The sequence below is a fragment of the Hemibagrus wyckioides genome, linkage group LG10 (assembly GCF_019097595.1).
Source record: "Hemibagrus wyckioides isolate EC202008001 linkage group LG10, SWU_Hwy_1.0, whole genome shotgun sequence".
In the NCBI taxonomy this organism is placed as follows: Eukaryota; Metazoa; Chordata; class Actinopteri; order Siluriformes; family Bagridae; genus Hemibagrus; species Hemibagrus wyckioides.
Window position 1 is genome coordinate 1,817,501 of NC_080719.1, and position 21,308 is coordinate 1,838,808.

Consider the following 21,308-nt stretch of genomic DNA (forward strand, 5'->3'; position numbering starts at 1 on the left):
TCTCTCACACACACACACACAGCTCTCTCTCACACACACACACAGCTCTCTCACACACACACACACAGCTCTCTCTCACACACACACACTACTCTCTCTAACACACACACACAGCTCTCTCTCACACACACACACAGCTCTCTCTAACACACACACACAGCTCTCTCTCACACACACACACAGCTCTCTCTAACACACACACACAGCTCTCTCTCACACACACACACAGCTCTCTCTAACACACACACACAGCTCTCTCACACACACACACACACAGCTCTCTCTCACACACACACACAGCTCTCTCTAACACACACACACAGCTCTCTCTCACACACACACACAGCTCTCTCTCACACACACACACAGCTCTCTCTAACACACACACACAGCTCTCTCTCACACACACACACAGCTCTCTCTAACACACACACACAGCTCTCTCTCACACACACACACAGCTCTCTCTAACACACACACACAGCTCTCTCACACACACACACACACAGCTCTCTCTCACACACACACACAGCTCTCTCTAACACACACACACAGCTCTCTCTCTCTCACACACACAGCTCTCTCTCTCTCACACACACAGCTCTCTCTCACACACACACACAGCTCTCTCACACACACACACACACAGCTCTCTCTCACACACACACACACAGCTCTCTCTCACACACACACACAGCTCTCTCTCTCTCACACACACACACAGCTCTCTCACACACACACAGCTCTCTCTCACACACACACACACAGCTCTCTCTCACACACACACACACAGCTCTCTCTCACACACACACACAGCTCTCTCTCTCACACACACAGCTCTCTCTCTCTCACACACACACAGCTCTCTCACACACACACACACAGCTCTCTCTCACACACACACACACAGCTCTCTCTCACACACACACACAGCTCTCTCTCTCTCACACACACACAGCTCTCTCTCACACACACACACACAGCTCTCTCTCACACACACACAGCTCTCTCTCACACACACACACAGCTCTCTCTCTCACACACACAGCTCTCTCTCACACACACACACAGCTCTCTCACACACACACACACAGCTCTCTCTCACACACACACACAGCTCTCTCTCTCACACACACACAGCTCTCTCTCTCACACACACACAGCTCTCTCTCTCATACACACACACAGCTCTCTCTCACACACACACACACACAGCTCTCTCTCTCACACACACAGCTCTCTCTCACACACACACACAGCTCTCTCTCACACACAGCTCTCGCAGATATCTCTGTCATACACACACAGCTCTCTCTCACACACACACAGCTCTCTCTCTCACACACACACAGCTCTCTCTCACACACACACACAGCTCTCTCTCACACACAGCTCTCGCAGATATCTCTGTCATACACACACAGCTCTCTCTCACACACACACAGCTCTCTCTCTCTCACACACACAGCTCTCTCTCTCTCACACACACAGCTCTCTCTCTCTCACACACACAGCTCTCTCTCTCACACACACACACAGCTCTCTCTCTCTCACACACACAGCTCTCTCTCACACACACACACAGCTCTCTCTCACACACACACAGCTCTCTCTCACACACAGCTCTCGCAGATATCTCTCTCATACACACACAGCTCTCTCTCACACACAGCTCTCTCTCTCACACACACACAGCTCTCTCTCACACACACACAGCTCTCTCTCACACACACACACAGCTCTCTCTCACACACACAGCTCTCTCTCACACACACAGCTCTCTCTCTCACACACACACAGCTCTCTCTCTCACACACACACAGCTCTCTCTCTCACACACACAGCTCTCTCTCTCACACACACACAGCTCTCTCTCACACACACACAGCTCTCTCTCTCACACACACACAACTCTCTCACACACAGCTCTCGCAGATATCTCTCTCATACACACACAGCTCTCTCTCACACACACAGCTCTCTCTCTCACACACACAGCTCTCTCTCTCACACACACACAGCTCTCTCTCACACACAGCTCTCGCAGATATCTCTCTCACACACACACACAGCTCTCTCTCACACACACACAGCTCTCACAGATATCTCTCTCACACACACACAACTCTCTCTCACACACACACACAGCTCTCGCAGATATCTCTCTCTCACACACACAGCTCTTACAAACACAGGTCTCACACACAGAACTCTCTCACACACACAGCTCTCACATATGCAGCTCTCACACACACAGCTCTCACATATGCAGCTCTCACACACACAGCTTTCACACACAAAGCTCTCACACACACAAAGCTCTCATATACACAGCTCTCTCACAGACACAGCTCTCAAACAAAGTGATTTTTAAATAATAATTAAAAATGAATTTTACTTAATTACAACGTGATAATGTTCTCAAGTGCAGTGGGTTCTGTGTACAGTTCTGTACAGTAAGTTCTGATTATGCTGTTGTGCAGTAGGTTCTGTGTATAGTTCTGAGTAGTAGGTTCTGTGTACAGTTCTGTACAGTGGGTTCTATGCATGGTTCTGTACATCAGGTTATGCTAGGATTCCAGGAATTGGGTTCTATGCACAGTTCTGTGTAGTGGGTTCTATGTACGGTGTTTTGCAGCAGGTTCTGTGCAATGGATTCTCTTTAGAGTATCATGGGTCGGGTTCTGTTTACAGTGTCCAAGTTCATCATGTGTTTCCTATACATGAGCTAAAGTACCAACAGTGCTAAGAGTTCCTAAGAGTTCCTCTCGGTTCCTGTTTCTCATTGTGGGTCATCATGTGGTCCATCCCCCACCTACCCCCCAGGCTGAGAGTTCTGAGATGCACAGTAACCATGGCACTTCAAAAGGTTAAGAATTCCCATTCCTAGGAAATTCCCTGGATATTCCGCTTCTAAGAGACTCAATGGCCCTTTGTTTGGCCCGGAGCGCTGAAACAATCACCACCGCTTCCCTCTTTCAACTGAACCGTACGCTGCAAAGCATGCTGGGAGAACCGAGCTACCTCACACGGAGCGTCTGTCACCACCACACCACACCACGAGCAGGGAGAGAGAGAGAGAGAGAGAGAGAGAGAGAGAGAAGTAAAAACTTTACAAAGTGAAAAGGAGTGTTTGTGGTTTTATGGGAGCGTAGTGATGAAGGTCACTGCTCTTCTTCCTCAGACACTCAGGGGAAGTGACAGCCATGTGAAGTGCCTCACTACCAAAATCACTAATTGCAGCAGCATTATGCTAAGTGGTGCTGGAGTTGTAGGGGGAAAAAAGAGAGAGAGAAAAGAGGAGAAAAACTCTATCCATCCATCAATTCATTAATTATAATCCAGAGCCGTAATCTGTAGCTATCATTGGAACATGATGACGTGTAATAGATGACAGGGTCTTAAAGCATATTAACCACTCGACCTGAGCAGACTTCAAATTATACGTGAGGACGAGAGAGAGAGAGAAAGAGAGAGAGCGGAGAGAGGGATGATAATTACAGCCACCCGAGCCGCAGAGAGCTGGCAGCACAGTAAAACACACTCGTATCTGTTTCTTCTGACATTTCATCTCATGTTTCTGCAGCATGTGAGCTTTTACTGGGACGAAAAAAAAGAGACAAAGATGAAAGACAGAGACGATTGTTTTTATTGCAGACGATTAAAACGACGCCTTTGTTCGAGTCCGAGACGTCACGAGTGCGTGTGAAATATTCACGTCTGGGACCCAAGAGAGGAGAGGAGAGGAGAATGGAAGTTTGTGAATTTGTGAAAGAAAGAAAGAACAGGCAACAAGAAAGATCTGGTGTGTGTGTGTGTGTGTGTGTGTGTGCATATATATAGATGTGTATGTATATACGTTTGTGTGCATCTGTGTAGGTGCGCATGTTTGTGTAAATATATACATGTGTGTGTATGTGTGTGTGCATATATATACATGTTTGTATATACGTTTGTGTGCGCCTGTGTGTGTGTGTGTGGTGTAAGTGATGTAAGGGTTAATTCGTAATCTCTCTGCTTTTTAATCTACAGAAAGGCTGCTGTTAATTCCATACGAAGCTCCCGTTGCACAATGACAGATTTAGGGCTCATTAAAGGGGCGGCCTGCTGTTCCTGCATGTCAGCATTCCCCGTGATTCGCTCTGCTATTTCAAACACTGAGGGTCACATAAAACAGCAGCTAATTAAAAACCCTCGGCCTGCTCTGTAACCCGACAACCTGCTCCTGGCCTTCAGGACCATGGCTGTGGAGAAGGTGTCGCATCCTCATGCTGCTTCTGACTTAGATATCTGCTCACGTGGGTGAGGATTTTATCTGCTGAGACAGAAAACAGCTGAGGAACCTGCTCAGGAACCGAAGCATGGCCTTCTGATCAGACACCCCAAAGCCTTACATCCTAAAGATGTTCAGGTACAGAGCAGAAGCACTTTACTCTTTAAAACAAGGCAACAAATCCAAGACCATACAACAAACTAAGAAAGAAAGAAAGAAAGAAAGAAAGGAAGAAAGAAAGAAAGAAAGAAAGAAAGAAAGACAGAAAGAAAGAAAGAAAGAAAGAAAGAAAGAAAGAAAGAAAGAAAGAAAGAAAGAAAGAATAATCGCCATTGTGAACTGTATCCTAATGTGAGATTTACTGGAATATTTATTATGATATATCGTGTGTTTGGTTTAACCCTAGCGTTCTGAAGGAAATCATGAGCAGAGCATCATGAGCTCCAGAGCCGGAGCAGAGCTGAACCCCATGGCACTGTCTGGTGGAAAAGCCCAGGTCTCGTCTCGGATCCGGGTTCTGTTGGACCGTATTCACTCCGACTCACGCAGATAAGGTTTAACCCTTGCTTCTCCGGTACTGCGGCGTAGCTCTGTGAGAGTCCCGTCAGATGCAGCTGAGGAGCAGAAGCACCTACGGTGAGGGAGAAGGACAAATACAGCTCTGTTCATGGCCCCTGGCTGCGTCCTGCTTCCTCCTATCTGGAGAGCTCCAGCTCCATGACAGAGCCTTGGGAAGGGAGGAGGCACAATGGAGGCGTTGTGTTGCCTTCCTGTATGAGAGGGGGTGCGGGGTGGCGTTCGGGGGGGGGGGACCGAGTCAACAGCTGAGCTGGAGAGAGAAGATGGCTCCTGGAATGCTCCTGAGCAGTTGCTACTGTCGACTAATGGCAACCCGAGTCGGTGCGGGAAGGCGATAGGGCCTCAAAGAATGGCACATTGAGGCAGGAGCAGCTGCCTCTTTTGTCATCCGCAAAGGCGAAGTGCTCTATTTAGAGCAGGGGATTCTGGGTTTGGAGGCCCTGCTGAGCTACCAAAGGGGGGAGATAGGGAGATTAAAGCCTTGTGGTTCTGTCCACAGGACTAAACGGAACGGCGCTTTCACATACACAGCATTTAGACTGATTCAAAGTTCACTCTTATAGTGATAAAGTGATTAGACTCTGAATCGACTCAGCCTCGCTTCACTTCCTAATGATAAAGCGATTCGACTCTGAATTGACTCACCTGCAGGAAGCGCTGCAGGAACGCCATGCAATATCCAAGATGCACTAAAAAGTATTTATATACAGGGGTATAAAGAATAGTTTGTTTTATCCGTGTTCTTCATGATTTCTGTAAACACTTGGATAAAGGTTTATTTAAATTGTTTCCACATATTTCTGACCAAGGAATCGAGGAGAATGTTTTCACCTTCCACCCAGTACAGTCAATTTATGTACAGTTTGGGACCAAAGATAAAGAATTAATTTCTTTCTGATTCTCTCACTTTAAAAAAAAAAGAGAGTCAGTCTTTGGCTTCTGCTCATCTAATAAGACCTTTTAGACCTGAATCAGTTTGAATTTGAATCAATTTGTTTAATTATGTCAAATGTGAAACCAAATGAATAAAAAAAATCAATCTGATTCGGATTCAAATTAATGTGAAAGTATCCTAATCCTTCCTGCAGAACGAATCTTTTTTTTTTCTTCTGGAACCAGGTGTCAAGAAGAGAGAGACAGAGAGAGAGAGACAGAGAGAGAGAGGGAGAGGGAGAGAGAGAAAGAGAGAGAGATGCCTCTTCTCATCAGAATTGCTTGTGTTTTTCACAGCATGACAAACTGCCAGGTCCACGCTTTCCCCTTTACCAGAAGCAGAAGTCTATTTACTGTCTGCTTCACAGACTGACATGAACGTTGACCAGAGACCAGAGAGCGGCTTTTGATCAAGACGAGGCCTAACAAGCCATTCCAGTGTGTGTCTCGTCGGTCTCGCTCGAATAAAAGTGACAAGCCAGGTTCCTGAACGGATACACACCTTCAAACACTCCTCGTCGCTAACGTACACTGACACCGACACCGACACTTACACAAACACACACACACACACACTAATCTAATGCAGGCACTTTTATTCAGACAAGCAGAGCGAGTCAAAGGTGGACAGCAGCGGGCCAACCCTATTAAAGGAAGCAGAGAGAGAGAAGATGAGAGAGGAAAAGAGGTTGACTGATGTTCGGCCAGTGCTGGTGGACGGAGTGATGCATTTGAAGAGCGCCTCCAAATATTCAGGTTCGCTCCGGCGACCGGCCAAGGAATTAAAGAGAGGCCTCGACTTCATTGCATATGCATCAAGTCAAGGGGGCCAGTGCCACGGATCATTACAACAAAGATTCCTATTAATTAGGTGGAATAAACCCAGAGGCAGATGACAAGGAGGCAGGAGGGAGAGAGAGAGAGAGAGATGAGAGCTCTTACTCCTCCGCTCCATTATTTCAACTGAAGCCTTTTCAAAGGGGTCATAAAAATGCAACCCAAATGACACACGGGAAAACGGCTTTCTGCCCCCGGACCATCAATCTCCACATCTCTCCACAACCGGCTTGAAATCGTGCCACGTGTCGAGTGAGGCTACATCTTCACGTCTTCACGTTACACCGGCCACGAGTTTCCTCGATTCCTCTTTAAGGAATCAAATCTGCATCTCTGCTTTTGCTCTTTTATAAATAATAAATAAAATTATAGAATAGAATTGAACATAGAACTGCACACACACACATCTTGATGAAGATAGACGGCGGAGTATTCCAGATGACTGGAGCTCCGGAGGGGAGAGGTCACGTAGACCCACGTACACAGCTGCGACTGCAGCTCACCTGCTCGAGAATTAGCCGTAGCTCCAGCAGGGGGGTTACTGCAAATATCCCCCACACCCCAGAGAGACATCCTCGCGTGGGCCGCATCCAGCCCTCAGAACCCCCTCCTTCCTGCTAAACTCATTACGCTCGACTCAATGCACAAAGCTCCAGGTGTACACAGAGCAGCCGTGTCTCTGTTCTCTGGCGTCCCCTCGCCATCTCCTCAGCGCACCCCCTCGGAGGAGCTAGGGTTACCGCGCACAGAGAAAACCTTCACCCAGGCCACAGAAGCAACTGTTCGTCCTGTCACACGGGTCACCCAGGGTGGCGTAATTCACTCGCTCCTCGACAGGGCCGCTCTCCACTCTCCACCTGTTGCCTCTGAAATGCACTTGGCATGATTTTCCCACACAAGCTAAAAGTGGGACGCGACCCCGTCCTTTCACTTTATGGCCGAAAAGCTGGAGGAGAATGCTGGATCCCGACAACTGCCGAAGAATGCTGACGCAAGGGATCTCGTCCTAAGAGACTCGGACTGTGTTTCAGGACGCACAATAAAACAAAGCTTTATCTGTCTATTTCATTCAGAATAAATTCTGGAATCTGATTGGTCCAGAAGGTGTTGAATGTTTTTTTTTCTTTTGTGCAGGCGCGGTTTATATGAATTAATGCGTTCTCTCTAACACAATATTGCTTAAAAAAAATGTGCGTTATTGTTGATACACTTTTATGTGCTGCACTTTTAGTAGCAGTTTACGCTTTTCTCTAACAAAAAAAAAACAATTAAAAACAAAAGCTAATAATCATTAAGCTAATTGCTGTGGTATGAGTGAATACACGAGTGAAGGTTTGATATATTTCTTATGCTTGATCAGACCTCGGCGTGAACCTCCGCCACGTATCGTTTGAAAGGTGTAACCCTGGTCTTCACACAAGCACGTCTGTAAGCGCAGGATTAGCAGCTAACGAGCTTTTACCAGGAGCCACGGGCAGGCGATCCTGCCAGAACAAGACTGCTGACTAAGTTGGCAGAGACGAATGCTGTCCGATGCCCAGACTCAGAAAAGCTGCGGGCTTCCTTAACTATACCCAGTCTGACTCTCCGAGGTTCTGCTGCCGTCCAAACTACTGCGGGACTGGAAAAATGAAAACTGCACGACTTGAGCGCATTGTCAGAAATTCCCCTGGTGTGTCAGTGCCTGTAAGGCATGGCTGTATTAACACAAAACCAAAAAAAAAACCCAGAGCGGCATTGTGTGGAGCGATGCGGGAGGATCCGAGCCGTGTCTGAGCTTGTGCTTTATATTTACGCATGAATTTTCTTGACAATATTATCGATTCCATTTGGAGTTTGGTGTATAAAGAGGAAACAAAAAAGTTTACAGACTTTTACAGAAGCAGTAAAAGAAGATGTGTGTGTGCGTGTGTGTGAGTGTGTGTGGATATATATATATATATATATATATATATATATATATATATATATATATATATATATATATATATATATATATATATATATCAGCGTGAAATCATATTGATTATTACTTCAGTGCTTTACATAAAGCTTCAACTGCTCCTGAACCCCCAGAAGGTCACCTTCAGCAGATCTGTAATGGATGTTAATTTTTTTTCCTTCCCTACATTCCATGTTAGTTTATTTCTCCTACCCAGCCACCCCTACCCCACTCCACCCCCCTACCCCTCTCTGTTTTCTTTCCCTACTTATGCTTGACATTTTTAACTCTTTGACAAGTGTCGTCTAGAGAGTTCTCCATAAATAATGCATTTTACAATAGCCGGTAAATAAGCGGCAGACACAATCGTTAGGCCCGGCCGGCCGTGGAGGAGCTTTTACAGTGAAGGTGACTATTCAGCTTAATGCAGTCCTCCGGGCCTGGGGAGGACATTTTCATTCATTAGAGCGGTCACAAGCACTTAAAGCACTTTAAGGACCTGTTAGACGAGTGAAGGGAAGGCAGGATGAAGGAAAAAAAGAGGGGCGAGGAGGAGGAGGGAGCCGACAAGGGACGGAGGCGATTGGCCACGGGACGGGACGGGTTCAGAGGAGGCAGCGGCGAGATGACGATCCGGGGGCCGACTTCCTCGCCGGCCACTTCTAATAGACCTGATTGAATTTGAGAGCGGTCGACTCTCAGGCTGGTCGTACACATTTAATTAAGTGTGTGTGTGTGTGTGAGAGAGAGAGAGAGAGAGAGAGAGAGCGTCACGAAGACGAAGTAATGTCGTATCGACCCACTGCACCACCTTAAATGGTGCTTAATGATACCGTGATATTTACTCTGACATCACAAACAGGACGCTAAAACGGACGTATTAAGGTCCGGATTACGGCGGTCTTGGGCTGCGTGACCTCCTGAACAGAACGAGCAAATTACACCGAGTTACAACGAGCAGACAGATGGTTCGAATTTAGTCCCGAAGACAAAGCTGCAACAGTTGTTCTCCATGCCTTCATGTCATCTGGCTGTAAGCTAGGCGATGTTTTTAGCCTTTTAGCCCAGCCTATCCGTCACGACACAAAGACAGAGGCTACTTTTGGAGTCACAATAAAAGGGTTAATTCATGCACACACAGCTGCCTAGTACACTAGACAAAAATTAGCCGCCCATGCCCAGTAATTTACAGCCAATCAGAGCACTCAGAGCTCTCAGGAAGCTTCAGCGTTAAGGTCACGCTTTTACGCCGAGCGCGAGTCCGGGAACTCTTCGAGTTTATTTTCACACGGCGCAAGTGATCAGGGCTCGAGGTCTCCTTCTCCATTAAGTCCAGATTAACACAGCTGTACACTAGAGCTGAAGCACCCTCTCCTCAGAGCACTAAACATACGGCCTTCGCGATTACAAGCCGCACTTGACCACTCGGATTTCTGCAGAGAACCGGCCGTACCAGCTGGGACTCATTAGCATAAGGCCGCAGCAGCATTAAAACGAGAGCAGGAGCTAATGTGCGTGATGAGACTAGACCTTTGCGCTGACGAGAACCTCCAGTCGAACGCGGTTAATCACGGACACAAGCCGGGGGAAATCGCATCGACACGTCTACCAAACCCGCCGGAAAATATAATATCTGTTGAATTTCCCTGTGTGTATTGAACGACTCAGTAATAATCGTTTTCCAAATCGAATCACGCTTCACAATAACGATGAGGATGAGATTCAGAGTAATAAATCTTTATGAAAAGCAACAGAGACCGTTGCGGTCCTCAGTCTTCTTCTTCTTCTTCTCGCAAATCAAATCCAATCCAAATAAGAAAGCGACATGCTGGAAGTCGGGGAGAATAACAGACACCGCACTCTCACGTACACCGACGCTGTTTATTAAAACGGGTCGAGGAAAATATTTTTTCGACCTTTGCCAGACTGCGCAAGGCCAGCGGCAACGACGAATAAATTATTAGTGAGACTCTGAGAAGAAAACAGGCTGAAAAAGTTGGAGAAGAAAAATGATTTTAGTTGAATTAAGGTCTAATTTATTCATGTGATGAAGTGCTCCCCAGACGCTCCAGTGAGTCGAGTGTGTCTCTTGGGAGAAGCCTTGGAGTGAGTGTGTGTTTTTCTGTGTGTGTGTGTGTGTGTGTGTGTGTGGTATGTTTGGTTATATTCACTCTTACTTAGTTCTAATTAAGAGTAGAGGCACTATTAAAGCAACTATTCTTAATATTTGTTTTTCTGACATCCTCCTGGCTCCCGAGCGACGTGTTGCTTTAGCTGCTAACACTAGGGCCTAAAATAATAATAATAATAATAATAATAATAATAATAATTGCACCAAAGCCTAAGCTAAAATGCAATTAAAAATTCTTAATAGTACAAATCTAAAAATGATGTTAAAATAATCGATAAATATACATCATGTTTGGGAGACTTTCTATCTGAAATGTAAACCATGATGTTTAGATGAGGAAAAAGGTGCTGTTGTTGTTGTTGTTTGTTTCTGACATGTTAGTCTAATATTAAATTAATCACAGAAAAAATATGATTCAAATTGAGTCTCTCTCTTTCTCTCTATCTCTCTCTCTCTCTCACACATGGATCTGTCATGATATTAGACCATTAATGATAACAGAAGGAAAAGGGGCAGGTTTTAATTTGCATATTCATGCATATTCATAGACATTCACATTTTAATCATGATTGTCAAGGTGTACAAAATAATCTGTACAAATAATCCTGTTTTTGTTTTTTTGTTTTTTATTTTAATTTCTTAATATGTGGAATGAAAAATTTTTTAGCCGGAGATCATGCATTATAAGCTAGCGAATTAATTATGCATATTTCTAAAATTGTTGTTGTTGATGTGGTAATATCATTTTTGAAATGTTTTTTTTTCTGATATTAATCACAAAAATGTATTTTTAAACAAGAAAAGAAAGAGAAAATGTATTTTTAAACAAATAAAGTGTATCTCACGCAATATCGGTAGTGGGGGTGTTTCCCTAATTTGCATATTCATACATATGCATAGATAGACTCTCATGTTTTGTTTAAAATGGTGTAATGGCCTATAGAAAGTATTTAAAGAATCTTTTATGCATTAGAAATATATTCAACAATGCGTTATATGAAACTGATTACTTCTGAATCATATTGTTTAATATTTTGTTTTAAAAAAAAAATTATTATGCAAATTATTCATTTTTAACCGAACGTGTGTGTGTGGGTTGTGTATGTCGGCGATCGAGGAAAAAGTCACGGTGAAGAAGTGAGAGAGAGAGAGTGAGAGAGAGAGAGAGAGAGAGAGACTTATTTTGGGTCGAGGGTGAGTCGGATTTTGCGGAATGAATGCTGTCGTCTGTGCTGAAGAATAAAAAGGTAATGTTCCTGGCGTCGGGTCGCTGGCGTGTGTTTTACGGTCTGAGAGTTTGGCTTGGAGCAGCGTGAGGACCACACTTAAGCCCGAGGTGTAGTGCCACCCACTCTTTGTCACACTGGAACCCGTTCAGAACAAACTGGAAACATGGCCACGTCAGTCCTCCCAGGTTTGAGTGTGTGCCTTGTGTGTGTGTGTGTGTGTGTGTGTGTGTATGAAAATGAGAATATAGACGCAGTGAGAGAAAAGGACACTGATATATGCCTGAAGCCGTCCATGCACAGCTTGTGGGCTCTTGCTAAAGCCATGAATAAGGCACTTGTGCATGAACATGTACAAACACAGATGTCCACATGCATGCACTTACACTCCCTCTCTCTCACACACACACACACACACACACACACTGAGGCCTCTCTTACCGTCTTGCTCTGTCTTTGTCATCTCCTCCAGCTTCTTCTGCTTCAGAGTGTCCACCACGTCGGCCAGGCTCCCTTTGCGACGCTCCGGCGTTCCAAAGGCGGAGGCTCCCAGCAGGTCGCCTCGCTCCCGTGCCCCCTCCTCCGGCTTGTGCGGAGAGGTAGAGTTATTCCGGAAGGAGTAGAGGGAACATACTTTATTGCTGTCTGACTCCTAAAGGAGAAAAACAAAGAGCGAGAGAGAGGAGAGGAGATTGTTTAGGCCTCAAATATTTTTCTGAGTGTTTTCCCAGATGCCACAAGAGAAAGAAATGAGGAGACCATTTGCAGATCTTCCAGTCGTGAAGTGACACGAGATGATCAGAAAATGGTTCGATTTTTTAAAGTTTAATGTTTTGTACGAAATTCCATGCTAACGTGCTGGAGTCGGAGCAACTTGTCGGGTTCCTCCGGTGGCTGGCTGCTTTTGCGCTGAACCCTGCGGGCACTCGTAAATCTCAGCCCTGTCTGGAGCTGCTGTTGTTTTGCGATCCCACCTGCGCGTGGTTTAGTGGTTAACTGGGCTCTTGCCTGAGATCCGAACCCTCGCTAAACACTTTCTCTATATTTAAATCGAGAGAAGGAATCTCACGTCTGAATTCACACCGTTAAAAAAAAGTGACGTGAGATTAAAAGTATTATTAGCGTGCACTAATAATCCTGAAGCAGCCCGTTCCAGCTCCTCCCGGAATGGCATTGTGAAACGCTGGCAGCTTGTGATTGATGAGGGGCAGAGGAACTGGGAGGAAGGAATTCTGGGATGGGTCCAAGACGAGCACAGGATTGCTCCATCGTACTGTATACAGAGCTGCTTAATCCCTGAAAATATGCAGGAATGTGAAGAGCTGAGAGCGGAGAGAGGTTAGCAGATGTGCATGTGGAGCAGCCGGTCTCTGTGCAGCGTGGTGCCCCGGGTACAGACGGACAACAGGGCACGAGGGCACCGGGGCAAAGTGATTATGCAGCAGATAATTCAGAGCAATGGTCTGGCACGGGGGTTTTTATCACCCAGGTCAATGCCAGAGAATACACACCCCTACACTCCTTTCTCTTTTAGTATTTATCTCTGTTTCTTTTACAACACAACACCTGTTCCTGTCTCACAACTCACTACACACTACAGCAACAACTCTACCTCGTCGTAAAAAAAAATATTAATCCGAGATTTAAAGGTGAGCTCTCAAAAAGCGTGAATATTTCCCTCATTAGATGAAGAGAGGATGATAAAGCCCAAGAAGACGGAGGAGAAATTCTTTCTGTCTTGATAACGCTTTTCCTAATTACACGGATCACACAAAAGCTCTCTTTAATCCAATTACACATGCTGTAATATCGAGCACCTGAGCAACATGCTGCATTTACATAAGAGAGAGAGAGGAGGAGGAGGAGGAGGAGAGACCACCCAGAAATACACCCCCCTGTGTTTGATGTGAAGAAGCAGATCCACAGTTAAGTCCATCGGATTATATCGTATAAAATGTTGGAAAACTTTGGACTGTTACGAAGCACTGAAACTGGAGACTCCGTACACATCGCCATGAACAAGCCGTTACTATAGAAACGATAATGATTTTAAACAAAAGTGTGAGTTGTGTGTCACTGCTGTAATAGGAAATTAATCAACACCTCCTGACCAATCAGAATGCAGAACTCCACAGCACTGTAGTGTAACCACAATATTTCGTTAGCAGATACCTGTGATGTCAGAGGAAAAGTAATCTAATATACTTGTCGACGGTTCTGGTTAGTTCCGGGTCAGTAAACTTGCTTGAGTTCTGTTCCGGATTAAGGGGATTTCGGGTCAGCAGTGAGAGAGGAGGAGGAGGAGACAAATTTCCTTTTCTAAGCAGTAAACAATGAGGTCCTGTCAAAGACTCTTCAAGTGACTGTGTCCAATAGAGAGAAGCCATAGAGACCGATTACACACACACACACACACACACACACATGCTCAAGGACTCAGACTCCCACTCTCTCTCTCTCTTTCTCTTATTGTCTCCCTATTTATAGATTCATAAAACGGCTCTGACGCGAAATGTAATTCAATACTTCGCTCTCTGCGACTTCTTCACTCCACCAGGGATCTCCAGCCACTCGCGGATGGCTTTAGACTTCAAAGCCAAACATTTGGCCAAAGTCTTCTTTCCAGAAGTCTCCAAAGGGACACCCCGTTACACTCGGGCTTTGTCCTTGGGACAAAAATCCTGTCTCAGCCGGGACGCAGTGTTTAGCGGCCGTGTGTGCGTGTATACGTGACGGAGAAGCTAGACGGTGCTCAGCGTCGCTAAAATTAACCTCCTTCAGCAGCCATGACGGTGGAGAAGCACTAACCCTCACAACTGGGATGAAATAAGTCAATGTTAAGAGCGGAAACTCTGAAATTTCTTATGAATCTATTGATCGATTATAGACATTATGTTCTGGGAGAGTCAAATGTGAATTAAAGGGGCAGTAAGCAAGTTTTTGTGGAGTGAAATTTAAACAGTCTGATCATCAGCATTAGTAGCCTGTCAATCATGTCGCCTGTCATTTCAGAACTAGCATTTGGCTTGGCGTTGAGACAGAATAAATAGAGCCTGGTGAGGGAAAGCTGCTATAATATAAGAGATAACAGGAACTCGTTGGCAATAAGAAGAGAAAAAGATGAGTGTCAGGGTGTTAACAGTGGTATCTCCACTTTGTTATTTTACTGTAATTGCTCCAGGCTGAGTGTTTTATTCGCTAAATAAATAACCGGGTCATTGGAACAGAACCTCGGCCCATTAGAACATGTGATGGAACCCATACATCATCTATCAGTCATGTACTAAGAACATTAGCAAGTCTTCTGAATGTAAATGGTCTGTGGTAGACTCCGTACCCGCTTCCTGGCATTGGGGATGTGTGTGTGTTTCTCACCATGCGCTGCTGGGCCGACACCAGGCTGTCCCAGTCGGATTCAGGCGGCACGCTGCTGCTGACGGGAGGCAGCTCCTCACCGTGCATCTTGCCGTGCAGCAGGTTGTGAATGGGCAGCTGCGGCGCTGCCAGCGGCTCCGTGCCTTCGTCCTTCTCCCAAACCAGACGCTCCTGACCGGCTCCGTCCTCGCCCAGGTCTGCACCCGAGGCAAACGGAGAGGTGGCTTGTTTGGAAGACATGATTCTGCTGAGACACGGAGAGAAAACAGAGAGAGAAGGTCAGACCGTGCGGAACATGTTCAGTCTTTTCAGATTTTTCCATCAGAACCTGAGAAGCTGAGCTGAGATGTTCTCAAAGATCCTCTTGAAAGCCCTTGGACTGAACGAGGGTTTCTTTTTAATCCTTTATTTAACATAAACAGCCGCGGAGGATTTTAAGGCGTCTGATTAACGAGCAAAACAGGAACAAGCTAAGAGGAACGAAAGCTAGAAATCTTTTCCTTCATCCGTAATAACATCCATAATAAACATCCAAAAAGTGTGGCTCGTATCGCAGGAGACACCGTAAAACATTGTTATTCGTGGCTTTTTTTTCCTCTTAAGCATTAATCACGAGCTTAGTGAAGCAAAATTTACTTCACCACACAACCAGTTAATTAACTGGCTTTAACAACTCATCATGCTAGACATAAAATTCCAACTGCGCTGTTTTATTTTTTTCTTCTTCTTCTCAAATTAACTTCATCTTCATCCTCTACAAATGACCAGAGATTTTACTACGCCACTATTTCACACAATAAAATGATTCAAATTAACGAGCAACATAGCGAAGTCACCGATGCCCCTCAAGCACCAGGTACGTAAGAAGAGAAGAGGAACGCGAAAAGGATTGGGTGGAAATTTTGCGAGCGCCGCTTGCCTCTGAGCTTCCCGACAATTAATACACAGACGCACACACGCTGATCTGTACAATGGGGGAAATTAATACGGAGGGCGCTAATCTAATTAAGCTCTTGGTATAAATAACTGTATCATAAGGCTTTCCTACTGATCTGAAGTGCTGAGAAGCAGCCAGCACATGTTTACTCCTAATCCCCTTTTCCCTGCGTCTGCTCTGTGCGGTTTATCTATGCTGGATATCCAGCAATTAAACAGCACCTCAGGACTCTACACACACCGCTAACTATTAGCCGGGGGAGGGCTACGCTGTGCTATGAAGTGAGTGAGACACCGAGAGTTGAAGTGAAATAAAAAACTATTGGTTGAGTTGGCACCGGAACCAGAGGGCATGGGAATTAGAGGTCAAGGTTCCCTCTGCTGTGCACTAATGTCTTCTTCTTGCCCGCTGGGAGATGAAAGCGAGGCAGGCTGGGTAATGAAGGAAGCCCAAGGTGCCTCTAGAACTCTATCTCCCAGCTCTGCCAAGTTTTACAGCATGGAGTCCATCAGGGGGATGAAAACAAGTCAGATGGACACGGCAAATTGAGTCTGTTCCTGCGTCTGTCCACCTACCCTCATCTACCCCATCTAACTCTGTTTACCCCACCTACCTCAGTCTATTCCCATCATTTCTATTCTACTCTATTCTACCCCATCTACCTCAATTAACCCTTCTATCACCATCCACCACCAATCTACCTCTCTCTGTTCCCTATCTACTCTATTCTACCCCCATCCACCTCTGTTTACCCCAACTACTGCAATCTACACCCACCCATCTGCTTCTCTCTATTCCCCATCTACACTATTCTACCCCATCAAAATTTTTTGGAATTTGGCAGACACCCTTTTCCAGAGTGATTATCCATCTCCCTTTGTTTACCCCATGTACTACAATCTACCACCCATCTACCTCTCTCTATTCCACATCTACTCTATTCTAACCCCCAATCTACTTTGCATCTTCAACCATCTACCCCTCATCTTCACCTATCTACCCCTCATCTTCACCCATCTACCCTTCATCTTCACCCATCTACCCCTCATCTTCACCCATCTACCCTTCATCTTCACCCATCTACCCCTCATCTTCACCCATCTACCCTTCATCTTCACCCATCTACCCCTCATCTTCACCTATCTACCCTTCATCTTCACCCATCTACCCCTCATCTTTACCCATCTACCCCTCATCTTCACCCATCTACCCTTCATCTTCACCTATCTACCCTTCATCTTCACCCATCTACCCCTCATCTTCACTTATCTACCCTTCATCTTCACCCATCTACCCCTCATCTTCACCCATCTACCCTTCATCTTCACCCATCTACCCCTCATCTTTACCCATCTACCCTTCATCTTCACCCATCTACCCCTCATCTTCACCTATCTACCCTTCATCTTCACCCATCTACCCATCTTCACCCATCTACCCTTCATCTTTACCCATCTACCCCTCATCTTCACCTATCTACCCCTCATCTTCACCCATCTACCCCTCATCTTCACCTATCTACCCCTCATCTTCACCTATCTACCCCTCATCTTCACCCATCTACCCCTCATCTTCACCTATCTACCCCTCATCTTCACCTATCTACCCCTCATCTTCACCCATCTACCCCTCATCTTCACCCATCTACCCTTCATCTTCACCCATCTACCCTTCATCTTCACCCATCTACCCTTCATCTTCACCTATCTACCCCTCATCTTCACCCATCTACCCTTCATCTTCACCCATCTACCCCTCATCTTCACCCATCTACCCTTCATCTTCACCCATCTACCCTTCATCTTCACCCATCTACCCCTCATCTTCACCCATCTACCCTTCATCTTCACCCATCTACCCCTCATCTTCACCCATCTACCCTTCATCTTCACCCATCTACCCCTCATCTTCACCCATCTACCCCTCATCTTCACCCATCTACCCTTCATCTTCACCCATCTACCCCTCATCTTCACCCATCTACCCTTCATCTTCACCCATCTACCCCTCATCTTCACCTATCTACCCTTCATCTTCACCCATCTACCCCTCATCTTTACCCATCTACCCCATCTTCACCCATCTACACCTCATCTTCACCCATCTACCCGTCATCTTCACCCATCTACCCTTCATCTTTACCCATCTACCCCCATCTTCACCTATCTACCCTTCATCTTCACCCATCTACCCCTCATCTTTACCCATCTACCCCCATCTTCACCCATCTACACCTCATCTTCACCCATCTACCCATCATCTTCACCCATCTACCCTTCATCTTTACCCATCTACCCCTCATCTTCACCTATCTACCCCTCATCTTCACCTATCTACCCTTCATCTTCACCCATCTACCCCTCATCTTCACCCATCTACCCCTCATCTTTACCCATCTACCCCCATCTTCACCTATCTACCCCTCATCTTCACCCATCTACCCCTCATCTTCACCTATCTACCCTTCATCTTCACCCATCTACCCCTCATCTTCACCCATCTACCCTTCATCTTCACCCATCTACCCCTCATCTTCACCCATCTACCCTTCATCTTCACCCATCTACCCCTCATCTTCACCCATCTACCCTTCATCTTCACCCATCTACCCCTCATCTTCACCTATCTACCCTTCATCTTCACCTATCTACCCCTCATCTTCACCTATCTACCCTTCATCTTCAACCATCTACCCCTCATCTTCACCCATCTACCCTTCATCTTCACCCATCTACCCCTCATCTTCACCCATCTACCCTTCATCTTCACCCATCTACCCCTCATCTTCACCCATCTACCCTTCATCTTCACCCATCTACCCCTCATCTTCACCCATCTACCCTTCATCTTCACCCATCTACCCTTCATCTTCACCCATCTACCCCTCATCTTCACCTATCTACCCTTCATCTTCACCCATCTACCCCTCATCTTCACCCATCTACCCCTCATCTTCACCCATCTACTCCTCATCTTCACCCATCTACCCTTCATCTTCACCCATCTACCCCTCATCTTCACCCATCTACCCCTCATCTTCACCCATCTACCCTTCATCTTCACCCATCTACCCTTCATCTTCACCTATCTACCCCTCATCTTCACCTATCTACCCTTCATCTTCAACCATCTACCCCTCATCTTCACCCATCTACCCCTCATCTTCACCCGTCTACCCCTCATCTTCACCCATCTACTCCTCATCTTCACCCATCTACCCCTCATCTTCACCCATCTACCCTTCATCTTCACCCATCTACCCCTCATCTTCACCCATCTACCCTTCATCTTCACCCATCTACCCTTCATCTTCACCCATCTACCCCTCATCTTCACCTATCTACCCTTCATCTTCACCCATCTACCCCTCATCTTCACCCATCTACCCCTCATCTTCACCCATCTACTCCTCATCTTCACCCATCTACCCTTCATCTTCACCCATCTACCCCTCATCTTCACCCATCTACCCCTCATCTTCACCCATCTACTCCTCATCTTCACCCATCTACCCTTCATCTTCACCCATCTACCCTTCATCTTCACCCATCTACCCCTCATCTTCACCCATCTACTCCTCATCTTCACCCATCTACCCCTCATCTTCACCCATCTACCCCTCATCTTCACCCATCTACTCCTCATCTTCACCCATCTACCCCTCATCTTCACCCATCTACCCCTCATCTTCACCCATCTACTCCTCATCTTCACCCATCTACCCTTCATCTTCACCCGTCTACCCCTCATCTTCACCCATCTACCCCTCATCTTCACCCATCTACCTTTCATCTTCACCCGTCTACCCCTCATCTTCACCCATCTACCCCTCATCTTCACCCATCTACCCCTCATCTTCACCCATCTACCCTTCATCTTCACCCATCTACCCCTCATCTTCACCCATCTACCCCTCATCTTCACCCATCTACCCCTCATCTATATCCATATATTCCCATCTATGCCTGTCTACACCCAGCTCTGGAAAAAGAACAATTACTTCATTTGTGCCATCCATTTACAAACACACACACACACACACACACACACACTCGAGTGAGCACTTAAAGTAACCAGCGCTCTCGATATGAATCATTAAATGCAGTTCATTAATTACGGCGGCTCGCAGCCCGGAACAATACCAGAGTCTGTGATGATCGGACGCATCCACACACTCGTGTGACGAGCGACTCGGACAATAGATGGCTATGGAAGTTAATCAAACACACTACAACAGCTGTGTAAACATGGGACGTGTCCGTTAACATGGACGGCGAGGAGGAGGAGGAGGAGGAGGAGGTGTAGTGTGCAGACCTGAACCAGAACCTTTGAGTGCTCCTGAATTTTTTAATCAACCCCAAATCAGTACTTTTAATTGGTTCTTCTTTATAATAATAATAATAAAAAAGGGAACTGTCCGAGTTCTGCGCAAAGTTTAAGAAGACGAAAGGAAAGAAAAGAAAGACAGAAAAAGAAAAAGCACGGCAAGCGATTCTGCCACCATTTTTTATTCATGGATCCAAAGCGCCTGGCGTTTCTTCAGTGGATTGCGAGTGAAACAAAGCACTTCTTTTGTATTACACACTAAATCAAGTGGTATTATTTTACCTCTAAAATATTCAGTCTCTTAGGCACTTTTCTTCCAGTCTCTAGCCATCAGTCAAACTGCTGAGGCATGAGAGTGTGAGAAAGAGAGAGAGAGAGAGAGAGAGAGAGAGAGAGAGAGAGAGAGGAGCTGACTCCATCCTCCCGTAACATGTGTCTACAGCAATCTTGTTAGAAAATGCAACAGATCTGCGCTCAGGCTCCGTAACTGTATTTGTCAGTTGGAGTTAATAATTTATTAGAGGAGCCGGGAGGGTCGAGCTGCTCGTGTGCGCAGCCAAGGCTGAGAGCTTGTGGCACACACACACACACACACACACACACACACACACACACACACTTGCTGTCTCTTTCTCTCTATATATGTGTGTGTATATACATACATTCTGCTAAGCCCTGACCTCACTGCCCCACATGACCATGAGGCTAATATTCACCCCCTTCCTCCTCCTCTTTCTCCTTCTCCTCTT

At 46.0% G+C, this 21,308-nt stretch overlaps 1 protein-coding gene across 10 annotated transcripts in view; it reads right to left on the reverse strand.

Moving 5' to 3' along the window:
• Positions 1–21,308, reverse strand: part of sox6 (SRY-box transcription factor 6) — a 170,881-nt gene that overhangs the window by 92,032 nt on the left and 57,541 nt on the right. For 7 of the 10 annotated variants that reach the window (XM_058400753.1, XM_058400758.1, XM_058400752.1 and 4 more), the window contains 2 exons: positions 15,297–15,543; positions 12,363–12,573 (listed from right to left, as the gene is read on the reverse strand). In XM_058400753.1, the coding sequence (XP_058256736.1) occupies positions 12,363–12,573; positions 15,297–15,543 (458 nt within the window). The remainder of the gene's footprint in view (positions 1–12,362; positions 12,574–15,296; positions 15,544–21,308) is intronic. The other 3 variants (XM_058400755.1, XM_058400759.1, XM_058400751.1) reach the window with 1 other exon arrangement.